The sequence below is a fragment of the Lactuca virosa genome, chromosome 4 (assembly GCF_052849685.1).
Source record: "Lactuca virosa cultivar CGN04683 chromosome 4, Lactuca_virosa_CGN04683_v6, whole genome shotgun sequence".
Lineage (NCBI taxonomy): Eukaryota > Viridiplantae > Streptophyta > Magnoliopsida > Asterales > Asteraceae > Lactuca > Lactuca virosa.
The window spans coordinates 158,099,634-158,118,109 of NC_136429.1; the positions used below are offsets into that span (position 1 = coordinate 158,099,634).

Below are 18,476 nucleotides of genomic sequence, written 5' to 3' on the forward strand. Positions count from 1 at the left end.
AAATCTGATTTAACACCCCTAAAAATGATTTTAAGATAATACCGTTTTTTACCAAGCTTTATGGTTTTTGTGTCAATAATCTTTTTTTACATGGTTAGGATTGGAAATGATTGATAAATTTTATACCAATACTTCCCGATAGTTTCAATAAACCAATAATTTTTCGTTCAACATGATAAGAATACATAAAAGAGTATCAATGGCGCATTAACATGAAAGAATTAATCTAAATCTCAACCTAATATAAAATATTGTTATTTTTTTCATTAATTCACAAGGAAAAATTGTCTCCTATATCTTGAAAAATAATTTTATATATTTATTTGAATCAACGATTTTAATTTTATATAAATAAAAAACATAAATATCTTATTTAATAATTTATTTAAAATAATTGATTAATAATAATGACTTTTTACTATAAAAATTTAATTATTTTAGCTTCTTTTTAGCTATAACCTAATATTCTCCGTATATGAGGTAAGTTAAGTAGAGTCTTTGACGGTACAAATCATATCTTTGACTGTGAAATGTTTTTAGAAGACTTGGGAGACCATACACTCCTCGTAATTCATAATAAACTTTTGCATCCATGACTAATTCGCTGTTAATGTTACTTATTATCCAAGTTTGGTTTTTTTTTTTTTTTTTTTTTTTTTTTGTAGTTTTCAGTTCTATGACATGGTATATATTTATTGATAATTATTAATTAGTTAAATCTTTTACTATTTCACATTAAACACTTGCTTAGCTAGCTAGTCTGGTACACTGCACAAAACATATGAACTGATTGCCAACCTATTTGTCCTTCTTACAATGTAAACTTGATTGACCTATTTACCATTTATTCCATGTGTAGTGTTTCCATTTACACTACTTTTGAGAATTCATCATATTCGTTTTTTAGTTTTGCTCAAGCTTTACTCCTCTTATATAACACAAACAACCCTCTTGCTAACAAAAGTTTGGCTATAGAATGTTTACTCTAACTGGGTAATTAACAGACTTTGGCTTCTTTAAAAATGTGAATGCTAGCTCTCATTATTTAGTCATCCTATTTGCAGAGCTTTACTGTATTCGTATTCCTCTGATCACAATGCCTTCAATCCGGTTACCTGCATTCATGTCACCATCTACGAAGCTCAAAGGTACCTACCTACACCATTGATCACATGCAAATTAGTTGACATGATTTATATATGGAAATGTGTTTTGGTTTCTTTAGTTTTTACTAATATGAATCATGAAGTACTATAATTGCAGTTTAAAATCCCCGGTACATGGCTATTTAGTAATATTATGTATCAAAAAACTGTAATTGCAGTTGATCATTCATGAATTTTGAGTGAATTAGTTTTATTCATGAGTGAAAACGAGAAATCAACAAGTGAACCACCGCTAGGAAGGAAGTCCTCACGCTTTTACGACTTGTGTTGTTATCTTCATGCTTTATGTGCTTTCTAAATTGCATGCAAATAAGATGATTAACTGAATTCATGTGTCCCCACACACCATGTTGTTGGAACATGACACGTGTTTTTAAAATTTGTTTTCATTGAGATTAATATCTATAAGTTTCTCTATGTTCGGGAAAATAAATAAATATGTGTATCTTATACAATAAGATTATATGTTTTTTTATGGTGTGTATGTGACTGTAAGGATGTTTTTTATTCCGTATTTGTTTTGGATTTTTACCTGATAAGATATGATATACAGTTTAAAACTTTCTTTTAACACATGCTGCATTTTTAGTAGAGGTGTCAAATTGGACAGTCAGTTTCGTATTTTTGTCTAACACAACACAATAGCGTGTTTTTATTTGATAACACAAACACGACTCAATAAAAACACGATAACACAACAAAAAATAACAATAAAATAATTATTGGTATAATTTAAACACGAGTAGCACGATAAAAAAAATAACATAGAAGGCTACTGAATATACATGAATTCTGAACACAAACACGACACAACACGACGTCGTTTTTCTCATACATAACACGAACATGAATTCGAAATTTAATTCCATCCCAATTTCGTTCCGTGTCCTGTCAACTTTTGACATCCTTAAGTTTTAGTCTATTATATGTTTTATATGTTTGGACTACTTACCGAAAAGCTAGTTGTTAGTTAGCTAGCTGATAAAAAATTATGTTTGATAAAAACTAGCTGATAAGTTAATTAGAATATATAAAATGACATAAAAAATGTGTTTAGAAAATATGTTTTTTATAATTAATTAAAGTTATATTTGAAAAAAAATTATAAAAAACTAGTTTAAGTAGTTTTTAAAAAAAATACTAACTTAGAACCTACTTTTTAAATTGTCGAACATGACAATATAAAGGCTCGAAAACATGTACATACGCTTATATATATATATATATATATATATATATATATATATATATATATATATATATATATAAAGTCATGAATAGATACGGTTATACAAATATATGCCATCCAACAAAAATTTTATTTTGTTAGGTTTAATGCATTAACAACTTGTATCATGTGTATTAAGAGTTTATCTTTTAACATATGATACATTGGGATTAAAAACTACAAATTGATGTTTAAACTGATAATTTATATTATAATCTGTCTATAATTATTCTTTTTAAAAAACTAATGGTTAGTTATGAAAACTGAACTTCAGGAAATGAAATCTTAACGCATATGATTAATGTTTTAAAAACCGGTTTGACCAGGTCGGTCGAACCGATTGGACCGAGAATCGGGGAAGGGAACTGTTCAACTATTACTGCTTTTACATTGGTTTCTGAACCGGATTGAACCGGCCAATTTTTAGAAAAACTCGGTTGAACCGGTTAAACCGAATAAAAACACATGAAAAAAAATTATTTATATAATAAACTTTGGTATTTTTTTCAAATCTATTTAACTTTTTCTAAATAAAAACATATGGTAAATATTATAAAGTTTTTTGATGTGTTTGTATTAATGTAAAACTATATTTTGTTTCGGTATTATACTTTATTTTCTTTTTGACATATATGGATTGATGTAAAACACTAAAAACTTATGGGTTATGTGTTATTTTAATGTATTTGGATTCATATACAACTTATTTTTATGTGATTTTTTTATGCGTATTTAATGTTTGAACTTATAAACATCAAATTCATGATTTATATATGTATGTATGTGTAAGAAAATTGGAAAAAACATGAAAAATATAAAAACTAGTTGACCTGACGGTCGAACCGAAAAACGATCACCATACCGGTTCAAGTAAAAAACCGGTTTTTAAAACATTGCATATGATATAACTATTTTTTGGAAACGGCAAACGAATTAAGTAGAGCCTACTCGCAATATTTCAACGAGCACCCTGGGTTCGAGCTCCTTTACAGGGCAAACCCAACCCCCATAGGGATTTCCAGGAAAAAATTCCCCTCATGTGGCACCACAAAAGGTAGTTTAAGGGAATAGAACTCCCAACCTCACGCCCCACAATTATATGTTTGGTGTGATCAAGTGATTTTTATGGCAAATTGTCACAACCCATTTTACGCATAACCATCTATAGTCATGACTCCATGCTTTAAATAATAATGTTGTTAACTGTATGATGGATCCAAAAAAATCATATATAATATATTGATAGTTTAATTATTTCTTGTAAATGTAAAGTATCTACAACATTAGAGCTTATTTGTTAAAATTTTTGTCACAATACCAAAGACAACTTTTTCATCGACTTATTAATGAGACCACCAATTTTATTTATATAATTTTATGGCTTTTTATATACTTTTGCAATGATTTTATATAACATAAAGTACTAAAATATTTTTGATAGATGAAAATTCACAAGTTAGTCGTTAGGGCCATATAATGATTTTTCATATTTTTGACATATGTGTATTAGACAATATAAGTCATTCCTATCATTTGCGACATTTTAATAAATTTTATTATGTGAAAATTATCTATATGATATAATAATAATAATAATAATAATAATAATAATAAAACTAACATGTGAATGTGTGACTATGAGTTCCAGATTCCAGTTACTTATAATAAAAAAAATGAAAACAAATTGAAAAATGTGGAATAAAAGAATATGAAATAAACAAAAGCTAAATTTAGTCTATGGAAGGAAAAAGAAGTTATAATCCTCTCAAGTAAAAGCATCTACTTTTTATAGTAAAATCTAAACATTAACAATTTTAAAACTTTAAAACTTTAAATTGCTTCTTTAAGATTGTTATTGTTAAAAATCACACGATAAAAAATCTGTACATCTTTTTAAAGTAAAAAAACCATCCATATTTAATATTTTAAGATCAGCGTATTTATTTCCAAGTTTTAGAAGTACTATTTAAAAATCACACGATAGGGGAATACTTTGCGTGTTTATTGGTATGGGAATATTTCTCCCAAAGAAAACTTATGGACCCTCCTAATATGAACATACTTTATGAAATATTCACATAATTCCATATTTGAGCATGATTTTCCTACTGATTTTTTAAACATATAAGCTTCCTAAAATGCCATTCTGTGTAAGTTTATGATTTACATCTTTAGTAATCTAAGGTTATTTTAGTAAAGCTGTTAGTAAAGCTGAATATTACCAATTTCTTAAAATATATATATTAGTAGGAATTACAAAAAAAAACAAAAAAAAAACATGTAATTAAAGTATAAACCGTTAAAATCTCAAATCATCATAAAGTAATTTAAATAGGAAGTTAATTTATGTCTTATGCAAATGATGAAACATGATATAATCTTACATGTAAATGATTAAAATAGATTATGTTTGTGATCAATCAAATAATCACATGACTTTTGTCTTTAAGTTTGCCATCAATATCTCTTCCACGTAGATTTATAAAAAGTTTCTATATATAAGGAATCATACAAGCTTTTGTCTTTCTTGTAGTCACTTCATTTTCACTTTGCTAGCTTTTATTATTACAATTTTGTACAAAATCATATTTTATGCATCATTTCCTTTTCCTTAACATTATATATATATATATATATATATATATATATATATATATATATATATATATATATATATATATATATATATATATATCTTTGTAATAAATTTACACATTAAAAAAATATTATATATTGAAAATACTTGATATTTTTGAAAGTTTAAAAAATTTATGGGTCCACTACTCTCTCCTTGTATGAGCATGGAAAATTATAACTTCTTTCACAAGATTCTAAGTTAATATTATTCCCTAAAACATAGAAATAGTTTAGGCTTATTGACTTTCGGATACATTCATGTTTTTTTAGCTTCAAAAAATATTTGAAACATACAATAAACTCAAATATTAATATTATATATAACTCGAACACTAAAAGTTTTATATCATTAAAAAAATAGTTAGTTTTTACAAAATCAAGATATGGGGTACAACGCATAAGCAAAAATGCAAAATCCAACACAAAATCCACATTCAAAAGCACTTTAATAATGGCCCCACCACAGTCTCTCTTCAGTTTCATGGAAAAACTCAGGTGACAAATACTCCTCCATGAAAAAAGAATAAAATAATTGCATGGGAGAAGAATATTTTTATATTTATATTAGAATTTCGACATAATAAGACTACACATAAAACAGAGCTCTCTCTTCCCCAAAATCTTCCCATATAAAACACATAGAAAACAGAAGCTTATACTCCAAGCACAACATCACCACCCTCCTTTTTTTATTATTATTTATTATTTTTAATTTTTTTTTTTAAATTGATATAAATACATAATTAATATATCCAAACCAAAGAAGCAAAGCATCTCTTCTTCTTCTTCTTCTTGGACACCTCCTTGCTTTCTCCTGTAAGTATCCTCATCTTTCCTTTGCTTGCAATTAACAACTTCACATCTTTTCATCTTCTTTCAATATTTCTCTCATATTTAATCCATATCTTTTTGTGCAAATTCAATCCTAAAGTTTAGAATCTTATGTTATACTTCATTTCAGCCATTAATGTTGCAGAAAATGCATCAGTTTTTGTCTTTCTTGGACTCCCTTCATTCCTATATATCACCTCCTTTCATGAACTTCATCTTCCTTAAAGTTTTCAAATTCCCAAAACTTTAATCACATGAAATTCCACAAAAAATCGACACCCATCTCCCTTTCTTTTTCTGGGGTTTAAGTTTAATCGCTTTTAGTAAAAATCATTCTTGTCACATTGTTTGTAATTGGAAACAAAAAGAGTGTACAAGTGATCGAAAACCATAATGGATTTTTTGACAGGAGGATCAAAGAACACGTGGCAACCAGTGATGGGAGCTGATACAACAACCTCAAATTACTGGTTAAATTGGAGAGTTTTTCTATGTGTTGTATGGGTTTTAACAGCAATGTGTTTGTCTTCATATCTTATAACAAAATATGAAGGACCCTTGAATGGAAAATCAAGAAATAGAAATGAAGATGAAGATGAAGAAGATAATGATGATGATTATGGAGGGGTGTTGTATGATGATGAAGTTTGGAAGCCATGTTTGAAAGGAATCCATCCAGCTTGGTTGATGACTTTCAGAATATTTGCTTTTTTTGTGCTCTTGATTCTTATTATCTTAAATGCCATTGTTGATGGAGGCAGCATATTTTACTACTACACACAGTAAGTTTTCTTGATTTTTCCACTTTATTTTCAAGAATCTTGTTGGGTAATATTAAATTCTTCTTACATCCAGTCAAACTTTCAAGTTCTCCTTTATAACATGCTTTGAATTACCCTCATTTTATCAATTTACCCATGTCACATTTACAAAAGTACTGATTTTGCAAAAAAAAAAAAAAAAAAAAAAAAAATCCCACAAGGGTATTATTATTTTGACTATTAGTTTACTGTTTACGCTCCTATCTTTCCCGGTTTTGATCGTAATTTACCAATTTACCCATGTGGCATTTACATGAGTATTGATTTTGCTCCAAAAATCCAAAGGGTGTTATAGACATTTGACTAGTGGTTTATGGCTTTATGCATTGTTTAACAAGTTTGGACAAAATTGACCAAAGGGTATTATGGACATTTGACTGATTGTATATGCTGCAACCTTCGGGGCCTGACTTTGATATTTGTTTGATTAGTAGGACATAATTATCAACTCTTTTTAAATCCTATGGTGTTTGTTTGTGTCCTGATTTTTTTTTTAAGATCTGATAACTTTTTGAAAGTAAAATATCAGAATGGCTTTATTCTGATTCTTCAATTTTATACATTTTATTTATAATATATGTTTTTAACATATTGATTCTAATATTTTCACTTTGATTCTTTTTGGGTGGTAATTACAGGTGGACTTTTACATTGATAACAATATATTTTGGGGTATGTTTCATCAACATCATCCGATTCTTCTTACACACTCTCTCTCTTTATCTTTCTTTATTAAAGCTGTTTGTTCTTTTTTATTTTTTTAATTCAATTTATCACATTATGTTCTTAATGTTTCTAAATGAACAGATTGGATCCATGTTGTCAATTTACGGATGCTATCAATACCACAACAAAGTCGGTGGTGACAGAAGTGAGGAATTAGACGAAGAGCAAGCTGTAAGAGATGAAATTACCAATTTGCCCCAATCTGGGAAAATCATAGGCGCTAAAAATCGAAGACAGCCTCGCCAAGTCGCCGGCTTTTGGGGGTATACTTTTCAGATCATGTTTCAGGTAAAAAAAGGATTAAAATCCCAAGAATACGAATTAAACTACAAAAACTTTACACAAAAAATGAAAAATCCATGACAATATTTCATTTTTTTTTTCAGATGCAAGCAGGTGCAGTTGTGCTTACTGACTGCGTTTTCTGGTTTATCATAGTCCCATTTCTTGCCATTAAAGATTATAATTTAAATTTTGTAAGTGTGACTTTTTTTTTTTTTTTTGAATTGAAAAAATATATATTTGGTTTATGTTTTTAATATATCTTGGAGTTTTATATGTTGCAGTTCATTATTAATATGCACTCGATCAATGCTGTGTTTTTGCTTGGTGACACTGCATTGAATAGCTTGGTAAGTATTTTTATTTTTATTTTCCAGTTCTTGATATTAAAATAGAATTTAGATTTTTTTTTTTGTATTATGAGACTAAAAAGTTGTTATTTTTCAGAGATTTCCTTGGTTTCGAATTGCATACTTTGTCCTCTGGACATGTGTTTTTGTTGTTTTCCAGTGGATTGTTCATGCGTGCATAGCACTTTGGTAAACTATCCCTCTTTCTATTTCTCTAAATTTTCATTTATTTGTGTTTTACAGAATCTACTTTTTTTTTCTTCTTAAGACATTACAATTTGAAAAATCTATCCAGTTATAGCCATGAAAAATATTTTGTATATTGATGAAATTGTTAAATATTGTAGATTTTTCAAAAAACGATGTTGTACTCGGAAAAAATAGGATACTATAAGTCTATAATAAATTAACTAATCAATAAAAGTAATTCATTTAACCTTTTTAAAGTGGAATCACTAACCAATGACATGATTTTAATCTTAAACAGGTGGCCTTACCCTTTTCTTGATCTCGCATCTTCATTTGCTCCATTATGGTACGTTCTTTTACAAGAACACACAGTGAAGGTGTTGTGTGTGTGCATGTGTTTTCATCAAGAAAAAACTTTCTAAATAACTCTTTTTGATATATATTGATGCAGGTATTTATTAGTAGCATTGTTGCAGATACCATGTTATGGAATTTTTGTTCTTGTGATAAAACTGAAGCATTTTCTCCTGTCCAAATACTTCCCTGATTCTAATCAATACACTCTATGATGATGATGACGACGATGATACACATGGAGATTTAATACACATGGAGATTTTCTAGTGAGACTGATAAAAATGTTAGAATGTTAATAGCATTCGTAGAGAAATTGGCATATAATTGTTTGCTGTAATTATACGTTATATATACAAGCTTGGAGCATTAAAATTGTTATTTTTTTTTTTTTTTGCGTTGTTATACCAAATAGTATATTGTGCTTTATAATACGTACATTGGATGATTGATAGTTTGATATAGGTGAAAGTGGCATACATGAGCACATGGAAAAAGGGTCATAAGTGATAAGACTCTCTTTTTGATGGGTTTTATTGTGAAATAATGGGGTGTTCTAGGACCCTGGTCAAAAAGATAGAAAATGAAGGTAGAATTGGGAGCTTTACACGCTTTTATGAACCATATGTTTTTGGGCCAAGAATCTATTCAAGATGGTTGAAGTCTTGAAGAATCCCACCATTGTACAGCTTTTGAGAAATTGATCTGCAAGTTGATCATCATTGCTTCATAAGTGGAATTGATAAAAGTCTGTGTGATCACAAACTGTTTTCAACTAAATTGGGCACAAACTAGTGGATAAGTGATTGACCTTTTTATCTATGGTAGCTGCTAAATAAACAACCCATATACACCTCATTTTAAAAGTCAAACTATTTTTTCTAAAAAAACACCCTATTTACTAGGTATATTGAAGACCTAAAAAAATTCAAACTTAGTAACCTGTGTCTCAAACTTAGTAACCTGTGTCTGACATCTTGTAAATTGTATATATAATAAAACCACATTAATATCGATATAACTAATAACAACTTATATTTTATTATAAAAAGATAGATCAACATTAATCTAACCATGTAATCCAGTTTAGGTAAAATTTCTAACTTTGTCTATTATTTCAAAATTTAAAATATAATTTTGGTTATTTCAGTCCAACCACCGTCATCATCGCCGACGGCTAGCGGCACTGCCGCCGGAAAAGTATAAAACGTCGATCGAGAGAGAGAGAGATAGAGAGAGAGAGAGAGTTATGGTAATCATTGCCGACGTAAGCATCGCCTAGATCTTCGCTGCCGGAAAAGAGAAACCGTTTAATGAGACAGATCAATGGATGGTGTATTTTGTGTTGGCGACGCTCTGGTGTGCTCCGGTGGCATCGATCTTCGGCGGTTGCTGTGCTCCGGCAGATGAGGCGACGTTGTTGCTCATTCAGATGGGGGCGACGTTGTTGCTCTTTCACAGCAAACTGCAAATGAAAGTGAAAATGTTTTAACGTTTTTAGGGTTTTAATTGGGTAAATGGACTGAACATTAACTGGTGGGCTAACCTTTTAAAATAAATTAGTTTTGTAAGTGGACATTTCAAGCTATGCGTCGGTTGCTGGAAAAACTCAAATACATATTTATGTTTAATTATTGCCTTTTGGTTGCTATATATATATATATATATATATATATATATATATATATATATATATATATATATATATATATATATATATATATATATATATTATTTTATTTTTTTTAACAATTTTTTTTTTTGTTATGTTCATAGTTTTACGAAAAGATGGCGAATTTTTACGAGGAAAACTCACTGTTTTTCACCGAACGGGTATGATACTTATCATGATATTAGATTTTTTTAATCATTGTAATGTTCACTAGTTATTAACATAGATTATTTGAATTTTTAGGTGTTCTATTCTCTAAATGAGTTGATGGGATGGGTACAAAACAAAGCATTTTCTCTTGGTTATGTCATCGTAAGAAGAAGATCAAAGACAAATGAAAATGGTGTGGTGTCTTATGTCACACTTATTTGTGATCGTGGTGGTGAATACAAAATTAAAGCAATAAGTAAAAATTCCGGCACAAAAAAAATCAATTGTCCATTTAAATTGGTTGGTTCGTATATAAAACAATTTGATGGTTGGACGTTGAGAGTGAAATGGGATCAACATAACCATCCACCAGCACAACATATGGAAGGACATGCTTATGCTAGACGGTTGAAAGAAAACGAAAAAAAGTTGGTGGCTGACTTGACAAGTCAGAATGTTGAACCACGCAACATACTCTCGATACTAAAAGAGCATGATGAGAATAATGTTTCTATACTCAAAACCATATACAATGCACAATACAAGCTTCGCTCGTCCCAGAACGATGGAAAAACTCCGATGCAGGTATAATATTTCAACAAGTATATTTTACATATAATTTATATATTGAATTTTTATTAATTAACGATATTTCAATGTAGGTTCTTATGGGAATTTTGAATGATAAAAAATTTGTTATCGAGTTTTCCGTAAATAATATTTCAAATGAATTGGAAAACCTGTTTTTCATTCATCCTCTGTCGTTAGATATATGGCAAGCATTTCCACACGTTTTGATTATTGATGCAACATACAAAACAAACAAATATGATATGCCTTTTGTTGAGATTGTTGGAGTAACTTCAACCAACAAGACATTTAGCATTGCTTTTGCCTTTATCATTAACGAAAAGGAGGAAAGTTATAAGTGGGTGTTAACGTGTCTAAGGTTGACACTAGAAAAGTGCATGCAACCACGCGTTATAGTGACGGACAGAGAATTGGCATTGGTGAATGCATGCCAACAAGTTTTCCCTTATGCAACTCGCTTACTTTGTAGATGGCACATTACCGAAAATATTAGAAAGCATTGTAAGACGCTAATCCCATTGAAAGCTGAGTGGAAATCCTTTCGTGCTATGTGGAGTATACTTGTTGAGTCTCCAACATGGACATCATACACTGAAAACTACAGAAAACTGCAGTCAATGTTAAGAGAACATCAAGGTACAATGCTACTTATTTTTTAATTACTTGTTTATAAATTTAGAAGGCTTTTTATGTATAAATAACATTTATATAAATCCAGATGTCTTACAATATTTGGACGATGTTTGGTTAAACAAGTATAAGGAAATGTTTGTCTCTGTTTGGATTGATCAACATCTGAACTTTGGACAACGAACCAGTAGCAGAGTTGAGGGCCAACATTCAGCGTTAAAGAAGTACTTACAAGAAAAAAATTATTCTTTAGCTAAATTTGTTGGTGCTATTGATCGGTTTGTGAAGTCTCAACTTACTGCAATAAATGAGAGTTTTGAAAAGAGCATGATTGTCTCCAAACACGAACACAAATTTTCGTGTTTCAACTTATTGCGGGGTAATGTTTCAATTAAAGCTCTAGATATGCTTGTAGAGGAACTTCAACGGGTACATCAAGTTGACTCTTCAAACTGTGGTTGTAAACTACAAAATAGTTGTGGTTTACCATGTGCTTGCATGCTATCAGCGTACTTGAACTCCGGTGGGTACATTTGACAATTATTTTTTAAATTTAAGTTATATATTGGTTGTTTATATATTAATGATATTTCAATGCAGGTGAGTGTATTCCATTGGAATCGATAGATGTATTCTGGAGAAAGCTTAAAATTTCACCGTCAATTCCTAAGGAAAATGAAGATATATGTGGTGATGGTAAATTTGAAATGTTTAAAGAAACCTACAATAAGCAACCGGAAGCTGTGAAAAAAAGCATGATGAGAAAGCTACTAGATATATTCCAGCCTAGTAAAACACACATTAGAGAACCCGCAATTCAAAAAAATACACGTGGACGACCAAGTTTGAAGAAACAAAAACAAAAACAAACTGATTCTATCAATCAAGCTCCTAAAAGACGCAGCTTTTCAACCATGCCAAAATTTGTTGAGTTGAACAATAGGGAACCGGCAAGACATAGTTCATACATAACCACAATTCCAGACTTGAATGAAATTCCAGACTTGAAAGAAGAACCAGACTTGAATGAAATTCCAGACTTGAAGGAAGAGCCTCAATCATGCTACAATCATCGACTAATAGATGAAATTCAAGTGATGTTTCATCCTTACATCACACATATACAAGATGTAGAGGGGGATGGAAACTGTGGATTTCGAGCAATATCTGTTTGTCTTGGGTATGGCGAGAATGATTGGCTCTATGTTCGACGTCAACTACTAGACGAGTTATTGAGTTCATACGATGCATATGCTAGAGTTTTCACTGATGGAATCGGTGAACTATATACTTCGTTGAATTTCTTAGAATCGCCGGCACCTAAAAGATACTGGTTACTTATGCCTGAAACAGGTATCCTCATTGCCAACAGATTTGGTGTAGTCCTTACTTTTTTAACCAACCAAGGCTCTCTCACGTTCTTTCCTCTTTGGAAAGGTCCGGAAGAATTTTTGTACCATCGCGTTTTTACGATTTCACTTGTATATGCTAATCATTATGTGATGGTACAATTAGAAGAATATTGCCCGCTGCCTACCATTTCAGCTTTCTGGATCCGCCACAAAGCCCCATGTGCAGCTGGATGGAAAACTATGTTCATGTCACGTCTAGAACTTTATAGACAACTGAAACCTTACAATCCTGAAACACCTTTTATAACTATAGAGGATTGTTAGAGGGTATTAATTTTCTCTCGAATTATACATTTATGTATTCATGAAGGATTGCTAATGCTATTGTTTTTTGCATCATATTTTTGTTTTTATATATTCATTTATATTTAATTATTAAATAATATACAAATATATATATGTTATTAATCTATATTAATTAAAAATAAATAATTAATAATTTATATATATATATATATATATATATATATATATATATATTTATGTTTTAAATACTCCAAAAAAAATATTAATATTCAAGCATAAAATAAAAAAGAAAATATAAATAAAAAGTAAAGAAAATAAAAATAAAAAGAATGCACGTGAATTAAAAAAAAACAAAAAGTAGGGTATACAAACTTCGATGTAAAATGGCATTGTTGACTTTTTTTTATTAAGGTGTTTTTTTAGCATAGGGTAGCTGCTAAATAAACAACCCATATACACCTCATTTTAAAAGTCAAACTATTTTTTCTAAAAAAACACCATATTTACTAGGTATATTGAAGACCTAAAAAAATTCAAACTTAGTAACCTGTGTCTCAAACTTAGTAACCTGTGTCTGACATCTTGTAAATTGTATATATAATAAAACCACATTAATATCGATATAACTAATAACAACTTATATTTTATTATAAAAAGATAGATCAACATTAATCTAACCATGTAATCCAGTTTAGGTAAAATTTCTAACTTTGTCTATTATTTCAAAATTTAAAATATAATTTTGGTTATTTCAGTCCAACCACCGTCATCATCGCCGACGGCTAGCGGCACTGCAGCCGGAAAAGTATAAAACGTCGATCGAGAGAGAGAGAGAGATAGAGAGAGAGAGAGAGAGAGTTATGGTAATCATCGCCGACGTAAGCATCGCCTAGATCTTCGCTGCCGGAAAAGAGAAACTGTTTAATGAGACAGATCGATGGATGGTGTATTTTGTGTTGGCGACGCTCTGGTGTGCTCCGGTGGCATCGATCTTCGGCGGTTGCTGTGCTCCGGCAGATGAGGCGACGTTGTTGCTCATTCAGATGGGGGCGACGTTGTTGCTCTTTCACAGCAAACTACAAATGAAAGTGAAAATGTTTTAACGTTTTTAGGGTTTTAATTGGGTAAATGGACTGGACATTAACTGGTGGACTAACCTTTTAAAATAAATTAGTTTTGTAAGTGGACATTTCAAGCTATGCGTCGGTTGCTGGAAAAACTCAAATACATATTTATGTTTAATTATTGCCTTTTGGTTGCTATATATATATATATATATATATATATATATATATATATATATATATATATATATATATATATATATATATATTATTTTATTTTTTTTAACAATTTTTTTTTGTTATGTTCATAGTTTTACGAAAAGATGGCGAATTTTTACGAGGAAAACTCACTGTTTTTCACCGAACGGGTATGATACTTATCATGATATTAGATTTTTTTAATCATTGTAATGTTCACTAGTTATTAACATAGATTATTTGAATTTTTAGGTGTTCTATTCTCTAAATGAGTTGATGGGATGGGTACAAAACAAAGCATTTTCTCTTGGTTATGTCATCGTGAGAAGAATATCAAAGACAAATGAAAATGGTGTGGTGTCTTATGTCACACTTATTTGTGATCGTGGTGGTGAATACAAAATTAAAGCAACAAGTAAAAATTCCGGCACAAAAAAAATCAATTGTCCATTTAAATTGGTTGGTTCGTATATAAAACAATTTGATGGTTGGACGTTGAGAGTGAAATGTGATCAACATAACCATCCACCAGCACAACATATGGAAGGACATGCTTATGCTAGACGGTTGAAAGAAAACGAAAAAAAGTTGGTGGCTGACTTGACAAGTCAGAATGTTGAACCACGCAACATACTCTCGATACTAAAAGAGCATGATGAGAATAATGTTTCTATACTCAAAACCATATACAATGCACAATACAAGCTTCGCTCGTCCCAGAACGATGGAAAAACTCCGATGCAGGTATAATATTTCAACAAGTATATTTTACATATAATTTATATATTGAATTTTTATTAATTAACGATATTTCAATGTAGGTTCTTATGGGAATTTTGAATGATAAAAAATTTGTTATCGAGTTTTCCGTAAATAATATTTCAAATGAATTGGAAAACCTGTTTTTCATTCATCCTCTGTCGTTAGATATATGGCAAGCATTTCCACACGTTTTGATTATTGATGCAACATACAAAACAAACAAATATGATATGCCTTTTGTTGAGATTGTTGGAGTAACTTCAACCAACAAGACATTTAGCATTGCTTTTGCCTTTATCATTAACGAAAAGGAGGAAAGTTATAAGTGGGTATTAACGTGTCTAAGGTTGACACTAGAAAAGTGCATGCAACCACGCGTTATAGTGACGGACAGAGAATTGGCATTGGTGAATGCATGCCAACAAGTTTTCCCTTATGCAACTCGCTTACTTTGTGGATGGCACATTACCGAAAATATTAGAAAGCATTGTAAGACGCTAATCCCATTGAAAGCTGAGTGGAAATCCTTTCGTGCTATGTGGATTATACTTGTTGAGTCTCCAACATGGACATCATACACTGAAAACTATAGAAAACTGCAGTCAATGTTAAGAGAACATCAAGGTACAATGCTACTTATTTTTTAATTACTTGTTTATAAATTTAGAAGGCTTTTTATGTATAAATAACATTTATATAAATCCAGATGTCTTACAATATTTGGACGATGTTTGGTTAAACAAGTATAAGGAAATGTTTGTCTCTGTTTGGATTGATCAACATCTGAACTTTGGACAACGAACCAGTAGCAGAGTTGAGGGCCAACATTCAGCGTTAAAGAAGTACTTACAAGAAAAAAATTATTCTTTAGCTAAATTTGTTGGTGCTATTGATCGGTTTGTGAAGTCTCAACTTACTGCAATAAATGAGAGTTTTGAAAAGAGCATGGTTGTCTCCAAACACGAACACAAATTTTCGTGTTTCGACTTATTGCGGGGTAATGTTTCAATTAAAGCTCTAGATATGCTTGTAGAGGAACTTCAACGGGTACATCAAGTTGACTCTTCAAACTGTGGTTGTAAACTACAAAATAGTTGTGGTTTACCATGTGCTTGCATGCTATCAGCGTACTTGAACTCCGGTGGGTACATTTGACAATTATTTTTTAAATTTAAGTTATATATTGGTTGTTTATATATTAATGATATTTCAATGCAGGTGAGTGTATTCCATTGGAATCGATAGATGTATTCTGGAGAAAGCTTAAAATTTCACCGTCAATTCCTATGGAAAATGAAGATATATGTGGTGATGGTAAATTTGAAATGTTTAAAGAAACCTACAATAAGCAACCGGAAGCTGTGAAAAAAAGCATGATGAGAAAGCTACTAGATATATTCCAGCCTAGTAAAACACACATTAGAGAACCCGCAATTCAAAAAAATACACGTGGACGACCAAGTTTGAAGAAACAAAAACAAAAACAAACTGATTCTATCAATCAAGCTCCTAGAAGACGCAGCTTTTCAACCATGCCAAAATTTGGTGAGTTGAACAATAGGGAACCGGCAAGACATAGTTCATACATAACCACAATTCCAGACTTGAATGAAATTCCAGACTTGAATGAAATTCCAGACTTGAAAGAAGAACCAGACTTGAATGAAATTCCAGACTTGAAGGAAGAGCCTCAATCATGCTACAATCATCGACTAATAGATGAAATTCAAGTGATGTTTCATCCTTACATCACACATATACAAGATGTAGAGGGGGATGGAAACTGTGGATTTCGAGCAATATCTGTTTGTCTTGGGTATGGCGAGAATGATTGGCTCTATGTTCGACGTCAACTACTAGACGAGTTATTGAGTTCATACGATGCATATGCTAGAGTTTTCACTGATGGAATCGGTGAACTATATACTTCGTTGAATTTCTTAGAATCGCCGGCACCTAAAAGATACTGGTTACTTATGCCTGAAACAGGTATCCTCATTGCCAACAGATTTGGTGTAGTCCTTACTTTTTTAACCAACCAAGGCTCTCTCACGTTCTTTCCTCTTTGGAAAGGTCCGGAAGAATTTTTGTACCATCGCGTTATTACGATTTCACTTGTATATGGTAATCATTATGTGATGGTACAATTAGAAGAATATTGCCCGCTGCCTACCATTTCAGCTTTCTGGATCCGCCACAAAGCCCCATGTGCAGCTGGATGGGAAACTATGTTCATGTCACGTCTAGAACTTTATAGACAACTGAAACCTTACAATCCTGAAACACCTTTTATAACTATAGAGGATTGTTAGAGGGTATTAATTTTCTCTCGAATTATGCATTTATGTATTCATGAAGGATTGCTAATGCTATTGTTTTTTGCATCATATTTTTGTTTTTATATATTCATTTATATTTAATTATTAAATAATATACAAATATATATACGTTATTAATCTATATTAATTAAAAATAAATAATTAATCATTTATATATATATATATATATATATATATATATATATGTTTTAAATACTTCAAAAAAAATATTAATATTCAAGCATAAAATAAAAAAAAATATATAAATAAAAAGTAAAGAAAATAAAAATAAAAAGAATGCACGTGAATTTAAAAAAAACAAAAAGTAGGGTATACAAACTTCAATGTAAAATGGCATTGTTGACTTTTTTTTATTATAGTGTTTTTTTAGCATAGGTTGTGTTTCTAGTAAATGAGGGTGTTTATTTAGTCATTCCCTTTATCTATTTCCATTCAAAAAAAAAAAGAAAAACAATATGTTAGAAAGATAAAAGGGCGTTTGGAAACTATTTCCGAGTGGGATTCACGATTTTCAACCAAAGAATAAGCAAATTGTGAGGAAGATACTTGGTGTTTTCTGCTTAAGAAACTATGGATCTAATCTAATTATGCAAAATGGTAGATCATATATGAACCTAGAAACTATGGATTGAATCTAATTATGCAAAATTAATTATAAAACAAATTAGAAACACAAATGACGACATAGATTGACCATCATTGTGTTGTGTAACGAGTAAGGGACTAAGGGTGAAGGGGACTTCCTTTTTTTTTATCTACCTTCTTTTCTTATCATTCCCAAAACCCAGTACACAAGGCCATTCTTCTAACCCCCTTTTTTTTTTTTTT

General features: G+C 30.5%; 3 protein-coding genes across 4 annotated transcripts; all 3 read left to right on the forward strand.

The window, feature by feature from the left end:
- Positions 1-1,020: 1,020 nt before the first annotated feature.
- Positions 1,021-8,975, forward strand: LOC145107607 (UDP-N-acetylglucosamine-N-acetylmuramyl-pyrophosphoryl-undecaprenol N-acetylglucosamine protein). 2 transcript variants are annotated; one of them, XM_079044515.1, is made up of 9 exons: positions 1,021-1,148; positions 6,272-6,644; positions 7,322-7,355; positions 7,491-7,697; positions 7,796-7,885; positions 7,976-8,041; positions 8,139-8,230; positions 8,529-8,576; positions 8,682-8,975. In XM_079044515.1, exons 1-9 carry the CDS (start codon positions 1,097-1,099, stop codon positions 8,797-8,799), a joined length of 1,080 nt encoding a protein of 359 aa, XP_078900641.1. In that variant the 5' UTR covers positions 1,021-1,096; the 3' UTR covers positions 8,800-8,975. The 2 variants fall into 2 exon arrangements, with proteins under 2 accessions (XP_078900641.1, XP_078900642.1); XM_079044516.1 differs by lacking the exon at positions 1,021-1,148 and adding an exon at positions 5,627-5,847.
- Positions 8,976-9,914: 939 nt separating this feature from the next.
- Positions 9,915-14,096, forward strand: LOC145105283 (uncharacterized). The gene is made up of 7 exons (XM_079042410.1): positions 9,915-10,061; positions 10,361-10,417; positions 10,500-10,991; positions 11,069-11,633; positions 11,716-12,108; positions 12,228-13,298; positions 14,041-14,096. Exons 1-7 carry the CDS (start codon positions 9,915-9,917, stop codon positions 14,094-14,096), a joined length of 2,781 nt encoding a protein of 926 aa, XP_078898536.1.
- Positions 14,097-14,226: 130 nt separating this feature from the next.
- Positions 14,227-17,621, forward strand: LOC145105284 (uncharacterized). Its single transcript, XM_079042411.1, has 6 exons — positions 14,227-14,373; positions 14,661-14,717; positions 14,800-15,291; positions 15,369-15,933; positions 16,016-16,408; positions 16,528-17,621. Exons 1-6 carry the CDS (start codon positions 14,227-14,229, stop codon positions 17,619-17,621), a joined length of 2,748 nt encoding a protein of 915 aa, XP_078898537.1.
- The last annotated feature ends 855 nt before the right edge of the window (positions 17,622-18,476 follow it).